At 45.2% G+C, this 17,384-nt stretch overlaps 1 protein-coding gene across 3 annotated transcripts in view; it reads right to left on the bottom strand.

Annotated features, from left to right (window-relative positions):
- arhgap21a (Rho GTPase activating protein 21a) overlaps positions 1–17,384 on the bottom strand; it is a 67,189-nt gene extending 49,805 nt beyond the window's left edge. For 2 of the 3 annotated variants that reach the window (XM_084034070.1, XM_084034071.1), the window contains exons 1-2: positions 17,012–17,384; positions 15,987–16,221 (exon numbers count right to left, since the gene is read on the bottom strand). In XM_084034070.1, coding sequence (XP_083890196.1) covers positions 15,987–16,064 — 78 coding nt within the window. In that variant the 5' untranslated portion in view covers positions 16,065–16,221; positions 17,012–17,384. Of the gene's footprint in view, positions 1–8,453; positions 8,611–15,986; positions 16,222–17,011 lie in introns of those variants that run through there. The other variant, XM_084034069.1, reaches the window with a different exon arrangement.

The raw sequence follows: 17,384 nt of genomic DNA, 5'->3' as shown, positions 1-17,384 counted from the left end.
AGGAGGGTGACGCAATACAGGACGGGAGGGGATGTTGAGGATTGAGGAGAGGGGGCACAAATATGTCGACTATTACGAGCTCAAGCCCCCGCTCCACCACCTCCACCTCGTCCGCGGTAGTCCCACCCAACGCTGAGGCCCATCTGGAGCGCCTCGTGACCCAACTGATTAAAAGCAGTTGGGGCCTTCGGTGAGATACGGCCAGTGGAATGTGAAGACTGTGGAAAGGCCCAGAATAAGTGTGTCTAAGAGGAGTGTGTATTTCTACAATGTGTATGCGATACTCTGCGCACTGATGCGTTTGCATGCAGCCATTTGTGTGCATCGTGTCACGTGTGTGTGTGTGTGTGTGTACACAGCCGCATGTCCATTAGTGTCAGTCATTAGCAATCAATCAAATCAATTCAAAAGAAGGAAAGAAGCCCTGGAGCTCAGTTGATGGACGACCCCACTGGGACTGGTGGGGTGGCTGGATGGGAGCATCTCTGCACCTGAATCACAGCCCTATACCCCACTGTTTCTTGACCCCATTAGCCTCTACACACAAACACACAAGGCTAATAGAGTTTACGTCTTTAGGATGGTAGCCATCAGCTTCTACAGTTATCAAAACTAGTAGAAAACCAAATGTCTCCTCCACTTAGGCTAAAATGTCTCTTCCTGGCTCTTCCTCCCAACCATCTGTGCCTCATCCACCCCAGTCCTGGCAATCTGGCTCTCCGCAGTCTCTCCCTCCAAACCAGAAGGTATTTACTAGGTGTGCCCGTCGCGCGGCATCACCTTTTTCCAAATGAAAACCAGGCGGAGAGCCTCATCACCGCTCATAGAGCATGATACAAGACTCCCCAATAGGGGATCCTCCGTGCGGTTAATGTTAAGCTTAACATGTGTTTTACTGCTTAATTGAATAATGAAGCGATGAGAGAAGAGGAAAAACCACACGGTTGAGGGCCGCACCAAAAGGCTGCCAGAGGGGGATTGTGCGGCACAGGCTGAATACTTTGGTTTTAAAGCGGCCCTTTTTATAAGCGCTGTGGCTACATATCTGGCAGTGACATTTTCATTATCTTTCATACATGCCAAAACAAAAAAACCTGCCAGTATTTTTTTTTTTTTTTTTAAATGACCACATCCTTTTGTAACACTCCATCCATCAAAGTAATCAGGGAAGCAACTGTTGAAGTGTAGCATCTTGTTATGTAATTAAATCTTTGCCTCATAATTTTGTTTGGCGAATATAAGCAAATTCAATCCATGTTAAATGGCGTTTTCACTAATAAAGCCTTTTCAAAGTCCATCTGGCAGCCTGTTTTCTTCCCGTAACTGTTTGGATGTTTGTTGATTTTTCCATCCTATTTGTACATGGTGTTCAATCAAATTCAAACTGTGGTGCAACACAATAACAGGTAATGCTTCCTTCTAAATTAGCACTGATTACTTTGCAGATGTTTGTTTGCAGGTGTTACGACTCATTCAAATACAAAGTGACAAAAAATGCATTAGCAGTTAGTCTTCCAGTCAAAGAAAGAGAAGACACTGCTGACAATGGGGGTATATGCCAGCCTGGACAGGAAGTGCTGACTAAGTTACAGCCTTGTCACTACCTCAACTGACCCCCAACAGAGAATAAAACACGTCAAAATCTCATGGTAGTCACAGCAAACACTAAAAAAAAAATATGAGCAGACGTCCAATTCGATTTACAGCGTCGAGACACATATTCCACTTGCTGCGTTTCCTACTATTTCAATAGATCATCCTGCAGTGGGAACGGTTTGATTCCTGTAGCAGCTGATACATCCTGCCAGCTTAACACTGCTCCGATTTGCAGAGAAATTTAAATATCACAAGTCAAGATGAAACCACAATTAAATCAAACACAGGACCATAAGCCGACTCAGAATCAACGTAGAAGAGAAGTCATTTGGCAGATTGGTTCGGAGACCGTGAAGGAGGACTCGGAGCAGAACTGAACACAGCAGGTCTCTGGGCCATAGTGACCACACCCAGGCCCAGCTGGTAACAATAAAAAACCCTCATACTCCTCATCTCTTCTTCATTCACTCCATCTCCTTCTCCCTGATTGTTGCTGCTCCTCGGTGCACCTCGCAGCACTTTAAACCCTCACCTTTAAGCATCTCAATCTTTCCCTCTTTCCCTCTTCACCCCTCTATCGTTCGTCTGCCATTATCGGACTGTTCTCTAATCACCCTTGGGTGCCATTTAACAAAGAGGAGAGGGAGTGTCCACTGCATTCTCCATCACCACAGTAAACACTCAGTCAACTGAGTGAGCCATTCTCTCTGGCATGCAGGCACAGGCCCCTTTAAAAAGTAAAAAGACCAAGGAACACGGCGAGGGAGAAACAGATGGATGTCATTTGTGTTATACACACAGACAATGGCAATGGAGTAGCTTTTCCTAGAGCAGGCGGAGAGGTATTCAGTTTTGCAAAAAAATAGCAAATTTGGCACCAATCTTTCTCCGGTGACCTCCGGTGTGACATCGTCAGAGTGGTTTTGCTTGCAATTCATCACTGTCGATTAGTAAATCAGGGCTCAGCCTATCGTTCTCGGTGTGTAGGTGCTCTGAATGCAAATGCGTCGGGACAAAGCGCTGTGTGCACGCTGACCGACGCAGGACAGAGCGCATCATTATCACTGTCTGGATCGCTGTGAAGCATGCACCGCCTGGCCAATCGCGTGCTCTGCCGCTGAGCAGGCAGCCAATTAACGCCTCTTTTACTGGGATGCCTCCGGGTGGTGTGAGGGAAACAGGAAAATATGCCGGGTGCATGGTTTTTATAGAAGGGCTGGGAGCATGGGAAGAGGACACGGAGGTGAATGAGTTTTTTTTTTTGGAATTCAGATATGTTAAAAAACACACTGCAGGCAAACGGTTCCCGTAAAAGTTATTGATCCTTCCGTGTCAGCTAAATGAGATTGTGAAGGACAAGCTCTGATTGCAGTAGTAGAGAGGGTTAGAGTATAGAGAGGGTGACCGACACACACCAGCGATCTATGGATTCTCTGTCAGCGCTCTGCAGAGGGATTATTCATTCCCTCTGCTCCACCCTCTGACTGTCTTGCATGACGTAACGGCTCTTAGTAGGCTGATCGAGTTTAGATGTACCATGCAACACAGTGGCATTCAAAACACATACAGCAAAAAAAAATATATATATATATATATATATATATATATATGTATCTCCATGGCAACAACCCTCTTCTCGTCCAGATTGCCGGTGATATTTACAACCTCATCATGAGAAAGCCCTGGGGGCTGGGCAAAGTGTGTAATCACGTATAGATGAAAAACAACACCTTCTAATAAACACAGTCACACACGCTCTCTTGCGTGCACACATAGCTCCGCCCACTGGCGTGGCTCCTCCCAGCCCTGTCTGCATTGCACCAAAGAGAGCTGCATCTTTTCCAAGCCAGTTTTTCATCATGCGGGTCAAAAGCACTCCGCATCCAGCTACTTCTCAATCTCACCTTCCCTTTCCCCTGGCTTTATTAGAATGACACATTTGAACATTTTATAGATGAAAGGCATCTTTTATGAGCCAGTCCTATTCTGCGTAACCAAGGTTACACCCCAAGGACAAGGTGTTTCTTGGTTTTGCCGAGCCTCCAGGGGACACTTTCTTTCCAGCTTGTTTTCTGTAACTCTACCACACACAGACAAACCTTTACAAACAGCATCCCTGTGCGTTTGCCGCAGCAGCACCGTGCACATACGTTGTGGGGATTATGTGTCCGTGTGCAGGCGTGGGGCGGGGGGAGTGAGCGGTTACTATGGCAGTTTGAGGTGAATCAGCATTCTGTTCATGCCTGCGTTTCACTACAAACGCAGCCAAACTGCTGAGGACTACAGCGCGGCCTCAAATGTACGAGCACAAGCAGAAACGTGAAGACGGCCCCACAGTCTGCAGCTGCATGGAGGGACAATGACGCACCGATTGTGGGGTACATTTCTTGGCATCAAATGTGACCTATTTTTATTAGAGTTAAAAAAAAAAGCATGCCGATTCATTAAAAGGGCTTAAAACTGCCAAACTTGACATTAATATGTTTGTGTAAGCCCTCTTTGTATCACACACACATAACTTTGACTGCTATACATTATTCTCAAGTGGGAGGCATTACTTCATTGTAGGGCTGCAACGATTCATCGAGTTACTCGATTAACTCGATTATGAAAATTCCTCGAGGCAAAACATCTGCCTCGAAGCCTCGTTAAATTCCTATGACGCGCCTATGTGCAGGGATCCGATTGTTCCACACGGACCGTTGTTCAGGAAGCACCAGCGCGTCATACACGGTCATTCATTCTGAATTTAGTTGGCGCGATGGCGGAAAGTCAGCCTCAGAATGTCCGTAAACGACAGAGAGTATCGGGGCTAAACAACGGTACCCTGCTTGCCCATGTGAGCGATTTATTTCTGACAACAAAACGAATGCGTAAAGTTGTAAAATGTGTGACTAGATGTCTCCTCGTCTCCGTGGCGCATTTATCCGTTTTGTTTATGTATATCGATCACTTCTCATCCGCCATCTTGCGAGTGACGTATAGAGTTACGTTTATGCATCGGACGCTCGTATTGGCTCCCGTAGCGGCTTTTACAGCCAATCGGAAAGCCTGATTTACGCTTGGCCGTGAGTTGTTGTGTTTGCCCAAACGGACGGAGGAGTTCAAAGCAGAGAAAAGAACGGTCAAACAGTTACTGTAGTGATAGAGAAAGCTAAATACATAAATGGCACAGAAGAAGTACACTATATACACACATATTTAGGGCAGGGAGAGGAAAGGGCCATTGCTGGCAAAACAAAACGTAAATTAAATGTTATCCATGTTTTATCCAAGTTGATTTAACTGTATTGTTGTTAAATTCTCACTGGCACTTAATAAATGGGCTTAGTTTTGGAGCCAAATTTTGGAGTTGGAATGAATACCTCCGTTTATTTTTTTTTAGAAATGCTTGATCATTTTACAGCCACATCATTTTCATTATGCATTATTTGTTTTGGTTGTTTAAAAACGCAATTTTTGTTTTATCCGATTCCTCGATTAATCGATCGATAAAGTGCTAAATTAATCGATTACAAAAAGAATCGATAGCTGCAGCCCTACTTCATTGTTTATGAACCAACTCCATTAATTTCCAAAATGCATCTTTTCCTCTAGAGGGAGGCTTCACACTTGGAAACAATGCCTTAAATGCACTCCACAGTGAATCAATGAGAATAGGCACTGCAGTGTGGGAAAATAACACTCCTTTCACAGACATGATAAGTGTGTGCTCTGCTGCAATATATAGGATATGCAGTATAACACCGACCATGCAGAACAAGGGGGTGGAGCAGAGGTTTAAACTGCTGAGACTGCACTCCCACTTTTAACCAAATGATGAAAAATGACCAGCAAACACTTGTCATATTCAAATACACAGCATTTTCTGATTTATCCACCTCACAATGCCACGTGGCTTCATTTGGGACCACATTAAGATCTCAAGGGAGCGAGGCAAATCCTTCAGATTGATTGATTTTATGCTTGAGAGAAGTGTATAAGGAGCAGGCAATGTCACATCTTGTGTTTGAAGGCTCAAGTCTCGTTGCCATGCTGTAAACTGTCAGGCCGAAACACTTCAACAAAGAACAATGCAGATGAATTAAACCACAGGGATGAAACTGAAATAGCAGACTCGCTGGTCTTTTTGCATGAGGATAAAGGACTTCCCTGAGGGAAATGTGTGCCACATAGGCACATGTGCTGCCATGAGGCTGATTAAAAGTTGTCTGCTTGGGACTGATTTGAAAGTTTTATGACTCCCCTTCCCTCCCTTTTTCCCGCCTCATTCGCTGCCCCTCGGCAGCTTTCATATGCTAATGGGGGGGCAATTGTGCGGGCCAACAGCCTGGAATTCCTCTCCACAAAAGGACAAATGTAGATGGAAGGGGACAGGAGAGAAAGGGACAGACAGACACAGGGAGAGAGACCATCGAAAAATGGGCTGATGCACATCAGAGGCCTAAATAACTGTCCAAAGAGGGGCTCGTTACAATGAGCCCAATTATTAGTAGTTGTATTTCTAGTGTTTTCATTTACTTTTCTTAGGGCTACAACAAACAATGATTTAAATGATTGATTAATTTGCTTATTTTCTCTAATGGACAATGTCAGAAAGTGGATATATATATAAAAATATTATCTTCCGGTTATACCATTTAAATGTTGGGGTTAACTAGCATCCCTTGTAATTGTCTCTTAGTCCAAAAAACAGCATTGAAAGGCACATGGGAAGCCCTCTCTGCTGCGTTGGGTGTGGTCCATCGCTATAAGGATGTCAGGCGAGGTGCTAACCAATGCACCACTGAGGAAGCCATCCCCCCACGTTGACGGCTCAGAGCCAGGGGCATCCAAACAAAGAGAGGACACATCACACGCACCACCCTCGCATCCAGCCAGCCACCTCAGCCCAGCCCTTCAGAGACAGAGAGCAGGTGGGCCAATTAGGATCCCCAGGGTCCCACCCCACCCCACCCAGATGCGAGCAAAGCCCTGTATAATTGGTTTCCTCATCTATGAATTATTAATCCTGGTTGCTCTTTGAGGTTTTTGACAGGGTGGGGTCATGGCAGTGTGCCCCCTGACACATAGACTCTCCTGTTTAACCCCCCCAGCGCCATGTTAGAACTTCTTAGTCCTCACACAAGAGCAAGACGTGGACTAGGAAAATCCTACATCGTCACAACTTTCAAAAGGTCAAGGTCATGTTTTCAAATGTCTTGTTGTGTTAAACCAGAAGTTGAAACCAAAATAAATTAAATTTACAATTATATATGGCAAAGACAAAAGTCAGCTGCTGTCATTTGAGAAGTTAGAGCCAAAGAATGTGCTTAGAAACAAACGAAACATTTAACACGATTATCTTTCTGTTGATCAATGAACTCGTTGACTGACTAACCGCTGCAGCGCCGAATAGTTTTGTGACTGTTGTTATTATTCGTTTCAGCGAGACCTAAATGGATGCTATTGTTCATGAGAGTGCTAAAGAACAAACGATAACAAATCAAATATTTCTGGCGGGCCAACGTATTAATAGAGCCGAGGCCTTGCTGTTATTGGTGGCAGAGTTGTTGCTTCCCTGGCTCCTCTCGCTCTGTCTCACACCAGGTGTCAGCCTGTAAATATTTCATGAGGCCTCTGTGCTGTGCTGCTGGCGCACAAAGGCCGTTTTCAGCGCCTCGGACAGCAGAGGCTCTCTGGAAACAGAAGCCTATCAGTTCGGCCTGGGACGCAAACAATTTTCAGCGCTGCTAAAATTAAATTAGGGGATGGGGGCATACCAGAGAGCAGCTCTGCCCCGAAACGCTTGACACGGCAATACTTTTTTTTTTTTTACTCCTCACATCAGGCATTCCATGGCAAAATGAAAAAAGGTGAAGGGTGAAAACATGGCCGAAACAATGAGCTGTCTGTGTGCGTTTCCAGTGAAAACGCAAGAAAAGGCCATGTATGAGATATGAAGTGTTAGTAAGGGTGCCAAGTTGACTTCTGTGCAGGAAAAATGGATGCATACATCACAGCACAACAAAGAGCGCTGTATGATAGAGAGAACATCCACATTCATATGATCAGAGTCACAGTCCAATACGTCATTCTCTGAACACAGACGGGGTTGCGGCCTTTGCACCCTTGCACTTAACATCCCATCTCATTAGAAGTGAACATCTTCCACTTGATTTTTACCAGTCTTTGACCTAAGATTGCATCAAAGAAAAATGTTCCCAAACTGTCAACGGGAGGAATCATTTTGATGTAGTATTACATTAAAAAGTGTCAAATGACTAAATGCCATTTGCTACAAAAAAAGATCATGCCGAGCCAAGAGAAAAGTGAGATTCAAGTCAAAGAATCACTTGTTAAATAACTTGATAAGATTGATTTTCTAAAATCAAGTTTAGTCCCGAAGCCACCCGAGGCTGCACGAGGCCGGGACACCCAGAGGTCAGCATGCCAAGCAGTCCAGAGTCTCCAGTTCCACGTTGCACTACTGAATGAAATCTGGCTATTAATACATGACATGTCAGGGACGCCTTTCCTGGAGAACTCCAGGGAGTAATATAGGACAGAGAGGAAGGCATAAAAAATCTACACATGGAAATAAAACCTGCTGCACATCCAGCTGCAGCAAGAATGACTCTTGTATGAATGCAGCACAATACATTATGACTACCTCTGTAAGGGGTCACCTATACAGAAGGTGTTTGATGCCTCAAGTTTGACACGTCATAAGAAATGAGTGGGGCATTGATGTGGCCTAGTGGTTAGGATGAATACTACAGACAGTAATCGCAGCGTCGCTAGCTCCTCTACCTCTACTGACACTATCAATAAGAAATGCAAAAGTCACATGCTTACAACCTGAAGTGAAACCTGACCTGATTGCTCCAGGCGCAGTACAAATCGCAGATCAGGCTCCAGTTGTTGTTAAGCATACAGTCGAGAACTTTAAGATGAGCCATTTCACGTTTCCGGGGAGAAATCCCAGCTGCCCAGACACCTCAGCACCCCTCAGCTGTTTGCACCGAACCCTGCTGTTCCCAGCGGCGCCCTGCTGGCAGCGGCGTTCCTCGGTGCCACCTTGACGGAGAGGAGGGTGCGGGGAGGCGGGAGGGGATCGTCAGCAGACGGCAAAGGGTGCATCTCCGTGCCCATCTGCGGACCCAGCAGGCGTCCCTACCCGCCGTGGCTGTCGCGCTTCATTAGCAATATGTTAATAATTCACGCTGCGCAACAAAAAACACAGGGGATTATCTTATATTTCACGTAAAAACAGCCTTCCTGAGAGAGAGGTGCAGCAGGGAAGAGTTGTCAGCAGTACAGAGCGAAGATGTCCGCCTGGGTATCGCTGAGCAGGAGATGCATCACCATGGTTACGCAGCAGACTGACCGGTGTAGGAGAAAGCTAAAAGACGGCGGAGCAGACGGCACTTTTTCTTGTCATCTGCCTCTGCGTTTTTGGCAATCCACCCTCTCTTAGAGTCTCTCTTGCGGTGATGGCGTCTCTTCCCAGCTGACTGTGCCTCCCCGTGCTCGTCTCCGCAGTCGTACCAGGCTGAGGCAGCGCGAGGATCAGAGCAGCAAACCCTCACTCTAAATCATCAAGCATCAGGCCGCAATGCAGGACATGAACAGGGAGAGAATGGTGTCCCCTCTCCTCCCTCTGACTGTCCTGGGCACAGCGAAGGAAGCCAGAGGTCTCTGTCAGGGACTCTCTCTCTCTCGTTAAAGCGAACATACACCTCGAGACGGTTTAAGTTGTCTGCGTGATCCTGTGAAAACGTACAGACCGTGCAAGCCCTCTGCGTCTTACTCCAAACCTGAATGATTCTGCACTTTGCAGGTGATGCAGGACCGTATCCCGCCAGAGTTATTTATTACATTACTCTGCAAAAAAGAAACGTCACACTACGTCGCAGAGGGACGACTCCCCGGCAAAAGGCAAGAGGAGTGCCGCAGCCCCCACCACTGCAAAGCAGAAGCTCAACATGGCTCTCTAAAGTAAGTGAACATCCAGTTAAAGACTTCCTGTCACTGTGGGATGTCAAAGAAATCAAGGTTCGGAGGGAGGGAAAATGTGCCGGAAATGCATGAAGCTAGAATTAGGGAACTACTGGACGCCAGTAAATAGTTGTCGGGGGCTGTTTATGTTCCTTCCTCCCTTTGATGCTCTATGACGTCCAGATGGTTGTGATTGTGACATTAGCTGTAAGGCGGCTTCATCAGTGAGATGCTCTAAGCTCACTTCAAATGAGAAAACGCCATAACCACTTAGGAGGCAGGAATAGCCCGAGGAGGGGGGTTTAAGATATTCATAATACCCCCCCTTAGAACTAAGTGTCACATTAGCCTTGGACTTTTTTCCCCTCTTTCTCTCAATTACAGGGACCCCCAGGACGCCAACTGACCACAAAAGTGCCATATCTACTTCGGATGAGGTCATCTACCAACACTGGCAAGGTGTAGATGTAAGCCTCGGTTGGATTTGTTTTCCTTATTGTACCGAACGGTGAATTTTGTGTACCATTACGCCCTAGTGATGAGAAATATTGTTGTTTACTTGAGTAAAAACTGTACACCAGAGGTGTATCACAAAAAGATGACTTGAGTGATAATACAGACATATGAGTCTGTTAGGTCATGAGGCTACACACAGTCTGGTCAGAAAGGTCAGCCAAGTCCCACAGGCCAGACTCATATTGACCAGACATGGCAACCCTGGGCCCCAAAACACACGACCAACAGACCAATCAGGGAGGTGATCACTCACTGCCATAACTCTTAAACCACAGAGGGTTCCCCGTTATCAACACAAACTCTTTACTTTCCTTAACATGGGAGACCAGAACCCCGGTGGGAATGATTCACTGGAAAAGTAGATTTTTTTCTTTTTCTCATGTTATAAGCAGAGCTGTCATCAGACAAACACAGCAAACCAAAAAAACACTTTTTTTAAACATCAATCACACAGAGGGGAAAATATGTAAGACGTGACCAAGACAAATTGTGACGTCAGAACAGACCCTGATGCTTCCAGATTTGCCAGATTTCTCTTGGCAAAATGAAACACATTAAAGTCCCTGTTTGGCCATCGTATGCGTGAAAAAACAAAACATTACAAACGCTTAAGAAGTCAAAGGGATTAGTCAAATATGAGCAAAACAGTGCAACAGTGTAGGCGTGCTGTTTTCGCAGAATATCTAGGCCAACGCAGGGCAACGCTCCAAAATAATAAACTCTACCATTTAAAGTGACATGATGAATCGTGCTGCTTATTATTAAATGTGTAAAATATTCACAATGCAGTGTAGTCTTGCATCGCTTTCTGCCTTTTAATGATTAAAAAGAAAATGCTACAAATTGTGCAGCTTTGTGGAAATTGTGAACATCCCTTTAGTCCAAATTAAAGTAAATAACATCACCACAGCAAACCGCAGTGACATCATGCAGCAACATGTGTATGAGCTGCGGCTGCAACCCCCCCCCCCCCCTTTACAAGCCGGCAGCAGGCCAGTAAGAGTAAGAGCATCTGCCCTACACCCACGCTGAAGCCAATATAATCCAATCAATTCTGAGTTATGGATCTCACACACCCTCCTCCAGTATTCAAAACAACAGGGAGCGCATGCGTGTTCAAGGATGCTGAGGTCATTTCACTGAGAGAACATAGAGGAGGGGTCCAACCTCCCACTTTTAGAGCTTGAGTGTAATATTGTCATCATTGTTTATTAATCTGCTATTCTAAATAATTGATTGGTCTATAAAAAGTCAGAAAATAGTAAAACATGTTTTCAGATCCCAATGACATTAACAGTGGTTTTTCTAGCAATAACTGCCAGTCTACAATTAAGCAGCGGTGCTCAATTTAGGGGGAATTATATTTACCGTCATGGACGACTTGCTATAAGTTCAGTCTCGAGTTCAAGAGGTTTCCACCGCCAATGCAAGCCGACTGGAGCTCCAAAACGTCTCTGCCATTCTGTGGCTTCTCTTCCATCCATTCATGAAATCATTCCTTCATCAGGGTGCCCTTGTTCATTTCCACTGCTGACACTGACAGGAAATAATGTGGTTTCCTGCCAAGACCTCAAAGCCCTCACCAATACAGCGGGTTAAGATATGTCCTGATAACACTCCGTTACATAAGGGATGATAAAAAACAAATACCGCTCGTACACACGTGGTTAAATGCGGTTTTACTTACATTTTTTTTTTTTAAAGTCACTTCCTTGCAGGAAAGAGAATGCTCCGTCTACTTGAACTGAAACATATGTTCTTTGCCGTGTTAAAATGCTACATAGCTATTATCTACCACCCGCTACACCACAGCATTAGTGGCTTACAAAGACTGTAGGGTGTCAAATATGACTACATACAACAGAAAATGCTCTTCACACACAAATCCTGACTATATGTCATGTCTTGGATACATAGATAGAGCCAGATAGGGAGCCAGTGTTTTGACGGAGATGCCTTGGGCATGTGTAATGGATAGCGTCTCGGCCTCACTGAGCATTAGACTGGTTGTGTTCTGCCTGTCTGCCTGCCTGCGTCTGCAACCCCCCACCCCCCCAAACTCCTACGTCTCACCATCTTCCTTCTGCCCTGCCCTCATGGAGGGACGGAGGGCATCCAGGCAGAAGAGGCCCTGATATTGAGCCAATTGGCAAAAGAGAGAATAAAAAAAAAAGACACATCCATCCATCAATCATCCAACCATGCCTGTGGCCAACGGAATAAGTGCATCTATTGTGATTGTGGCCAGTCTGGGCTTTCAGCAGACCGCAGGATGACATGTCGAGCATGAATGTCGACATGTCAAAGATAAGGGGGCCGTCCGACCCATATAGATTTGGTTAACCCTAGTCTAACGCAGCACATACACATCCCTTTTTGCCATTTCCAGGAAATTAAATAGCTACAATAGCTGGTACGTTTGATCATGCTAGGAGATGTCAAAACACAGTCTTCCCTTTGATGACGAGGCAGACCTGGTGGTTCCAAACCCGGGGGGGGAAACCTTCAGAGAGCGTGCTCCTGGTTATTCCCGAGACACGTTCTCTCTGTGAGCGTCTGTGCTAAGACAGAAGCCGGGTCATGTCCAGGTCATTGTCTTGTTTGCTGAATAGGAAAGAACCCCGACGTGCTGCACGAGACACATTTGGTTTTCAAATGTATGCAAATCAAAAATCGTTTTGTCCCTGCTCTGATTGATGAACTGCCACGCCTAGAAACACTGATAACAGTGTAGGTTTAGGAGGCACTGTAATCTCTTCTGACTTTTTTATTTCTTCCATCCAGTGACTAAAATGAACCATCATTTTAAATGAGATCACAGTGAGCTTAATTAAGGCTGGGATGTGACACTGGAAATGTAAGTTGTTACCAGCTGGGTGTGTATGCGGAAAGGAAAAAAAAAAATTGAGACAGTCTTCCTTGTTTCCACAGAAAAAACAAGCTCTCACATGGCACAAACCGACCACTATCGCATTCCCAGACCCCTAAAATGACACCGTCCTGACCAACATATTTCATTGCTTGTAAGTACCAGCATTCAGGAAAACACAGACTGCGATTCCAGGACAGTGATTCCATTTTTCCCTCTGTGGCATTCATCTTTCCACGGGTTAAATATAGCATCACTAAAAAACACAAGGGAATAGAGGACGGGTGAAAGACAAGCATGTGGACGGGGGAGAGGGGGGGGAAAGAGCAGGGGTTTATAGAGTTGGGAGGGCTATATTTAGAGCAAAGCACAGAGCATCACCAGCACTCAGAGCACCACTATTGGTTTCATCCTCCCCGACATGAATGAGGGATGTGATCAATATGCTACAGAGTGTTCCACCATTGTGTGTGCTTATATTTTTCCACTAGTCTTCTTTTCAAGGCAACATCCAAGTGTTTTTAAGCGTAAAAGTGGTCTACCAAATATTTTGTTTTGTCCGACCGACAGTCCAAAATCAAAAGATATCCAGTTGCAAAGAAAATAGAATGAAAAATGCAGAAAAGCTGTAAACTGGGATTATTCTCTCATCTATACCTTACATAGGATCGAATTGAATATCGGCTCCATTTTCACAGACACGATCAGCTATTTAGTTCTGAATATTATTTTAGGTCCATCCTTAATGAATTAGCGATTACTTAACAGTTAACATCCCGTTCAAAGCAAACACAACAGCAGTGGAGAGATCTCAATAAGATCTTTCTGTAAGATGAATAGCGCTGACTAGGCATGGGACAATATGAAAATGTCATGTCGAGATTATCCTGGCAAAAAATAATTTGTGATTCACGATATTATCCCAAACTCTTAAAAAGACACTAAAACATACTGGACACTGTGAGGGTTAGAGGTTCTGAGCCTCAGCTGCTTCATAACAACGCCGTTGGTACAATGTGACAGCAGGCCGAGTAAGGTAGGGAATGTGAATGAGGCCAAGAGAGAAGCAGACGTTGTACACATGGGGTGTTTTTCCCTTAACGATCGGGGCAGCTGGGTCTAGATCGGCGCAGCGTTGCGAGCATCGCTTTGGCGGGTGTCTGCATATGTGCGTGTGCGTTGGGGGAGAAAACACCCCTCGCAGTCGCTCTCATTAGTGAGCCAAGATGATGCAGCCGAGTGGTTGGAGGAGAGGGCAGAGGGGAGGGGAGAGGGGAGAGGTTCATCCCGCCTCAACTTTCATTAGACCCCATGGGGAGGGGGGGGCAGCAGTTTATAAGCAGCGGAGTTGGGTGAGGATGGTGTTTGCGTTGTGGGAGGCATCAGGTAGATAAAAAAAGACCTGCATCGGCCCCATGTCAGGCCGCGGGGCTGCAAACAATCAGGATAAACATTGGTACCGAGTGACTCACAGGTGATTCACATCTTCTGCAGAGGTGTGGAGCGTGTGCCAAAAACCCTCTGGCCCTCGGGCTATTAAGAAACTGATTGAATCAAATTTCACTCTTATCAGGGCGTCCTGGTGATTCAGTGGGTGACTGTGCACCTGCAGAGTCCTCTTCTTTTATTTATTTTATTCTGCTTTCCATCTGCGCACAGCATCCTTATCTTTGTTGTGCTGAATTTTCAACAATGAAGCAACACACATCTTTACAAATCCAGCTACATCTGTGGTTTAGGCCTATTTAAAGCTATCCGAAACTTGATAGCATCAGAGCCAAAGCTTGTTGTGATGCTTCTGCTCAACAGCTGGAAGTTCGGTAGGCTGTTTTGCAGTTTGAGTTCAGCGAAATTACGGGAAATATTTATTCAATGGGAGAAACAGATGTGAGGAAAACAACACCGCGGTGACACCTGAAGGAGCCAGTAGAGATGAAAGCTCTTTCATGTTAACTATACTCTCTCCTGTCTCTTTCTGTGCCATTTCCAAACCACTGTTAATGAAGCCAAAGTCCTGCTCAAACATCCGCCCTCAAACATCTCATCAAGACATTTTTTAAACAAACATCTGTGCACCGCGCTCCTGCTTCACTCCATCAACCGTCTCCAAAACTCTGGCACTGTGAGGTCGCCGCTTTACCCCCATTTCTAACCATTTATGTCATCCATCCTCAGCTAGTTCTGACACAGTAAGAGGATTACTGCCACACACACACACAGAAACACACACACACACAGCGCTGTTGCCATTTTCTGATGGATTAATCCAAAACATGCCACCGCTGCAATGCTGTTACGACATGCCTCGAGTCTAGCTGGACTGTGACGACGATTATAATGATGTAACCACTGAAGCTACCGTGCATAAGAGGAAAAAGGATGAGCTACACAATGTGCCATTTAGCAATTGGGCATGCAGATTCACAAAAAGACCCAATAAGATTAGCGCCGCGAGTATGAAACTCTCTTTGTGCACTTAGGCTGTTGTCGGAGTGAGAAAGAAATGAACTCAGTCACCCTGAATGCTGGCAGATGTGATGGGCCGCGCGCTGCAACACTTAGCTCACACTCGCGCTCTGTCTCTTGCTGAGCGCACACACACACACACACACACACACACACAACTTCTGCAGCATGTCACGAGGTTTCTGAAAGTGGGGACACCTTTGAAGCAGCGCTGATGAAGTTACAGTCACTAAGCAGTCTGATGGCTTTCATAGAGAATCCACATGCATGTTTTCCACCCGAGTCAAGTAGTATGAAAGCTTCTATTGTGTCAAAAATAGATGTTCCAAAAGGAATCTGGCAAAAATGCAAACCATCTCAGGATTATAATTCCTCCCTGCCACACTGCCGAAGGTCACACACACACACACAGTCTACATATTTAATGTCAGCAGACACTGAATGCAACACAATAGCTAAAGAATCGACAGCAGTGTGCACTTATTTAAACAACAAAAACAGGCTGCACATTGAAGAGTAACAACCTGGGCTGCAGACACATCTCTATCCAGAGTCTTACCTCGCAAGATGGAGTTACGGGTGTTTGTTTACTCTCTTCATTGTCCTGTGGTGTATCACTCCGACGTGCTGCCATCATTTCATTTCAAAGCGCAGAGGAGGAAGAAGTCCTTTTACAGACCACATTGAGGTGAAGAGGATGAAGCACAAAAAAAATAAAATAAAAATAAAAAGGAAGAGGAAAAAGATCCTAATCCACGCCGTCTTCCTTCCTCATATCCATCAGTGGCTGAAAGCTACACACAAAAACACACAAAGAACACAAGTCAATGCCAAAAGGAGGCACATTGGCACACTGTCCATGTCCTGTTCATCCAAGTATCAGCACATCAGCACCATGAAGTACAAGATAATGCAGTTTTGAAAATTACTATAGCCTTTAAATGCCACATGAAACTCCCTATAACCAGCCTTAACATCTAAATCTAAATGAAGAATCACATTTAACAACCTCAAATGTTGATATTACAGCAGGTTTAACATTTTAAATCAATGTATAGACAACAAAAAATTAATATTATGGTAATTTTCGAGATGGTATAGCCTGACTTTGGGGCTTGACCGAAATCCAATTAATGGGCGTCTAATGGAGGATGGCTGAACGCGGGTAATGGCAGGTGGATAGTCGAGCCTTTATTTTTTTTTTGGCAAACCTTTTTTAAAATAAATATGTGACGGGTGACACCTCTGTGATATTATATGCATACATGTAGAGGGAAAAGATCCGAAACGTGCACGTCAAATAACAGCGGAATCCACGGCTCTCTGTTAAAAAGGGTCGCGGTGTTAAAAGCCAGCCATCACGAATTAAGCCACACGCTAAATATAAACCGCTAGGATAAAAACTCTCTCTTATGACATGACACACATACACCAAAACCGACCCATTCTTTTTTTTCCCCCCGGTCGCTTTGAGCGAGAAACTCCCCTCGTCGCCGTTACTACGGGTTGCCAAATCCTGGCAAACCAGGGCGGACGACAGGTTGTTGCCGTGGCTGTAATTGTCAACAACACCAAAACACCTACCTGTTACAAATTCAGAAAACTACTCGGGGAACAAAAAACGTCCATATCCATGTTTTCTGAGGTGTTCGTTAAAACCCTCGGTCGCTCCAAAGACGGGTTAAAAAAGGGCTGTCGGGAGATTACAAAGCGGGATATTCAGTCTCCTTTTAGAGCTACACTGACTGACCGCTGAGGCTCACTACCTGTTAGGAAAAACACACTGGAAAAAACACGGTAGACGCCCTCCGGTGTGCATTTCTTCGTCGGGGAGCCCCCGTGAAAAATAACCGTCTGGTGCTCATTCATTTCCCATCATTTCCGAGCTTCAATTCGGTGCTAAAACAGTCCAAATTGACACAAAAAGTAACGTGTACTCCTACGTGGTCCCCAGTTG

Source organism: Eutrigla gurnardus (genome assembly GCF_963514095.1).
Source record: "Eutrigla gurnardus genome assembly, chromosome: 18".
NCBI lineage: Eukaryota > Metazoa > Chordata > Actinopteri > Perciformes > Triglidae > Eutrigla > Eutrigla gurnardus.
This window is presented reverse-complemented; position numbering and strand designations above follow the sequence as displayed.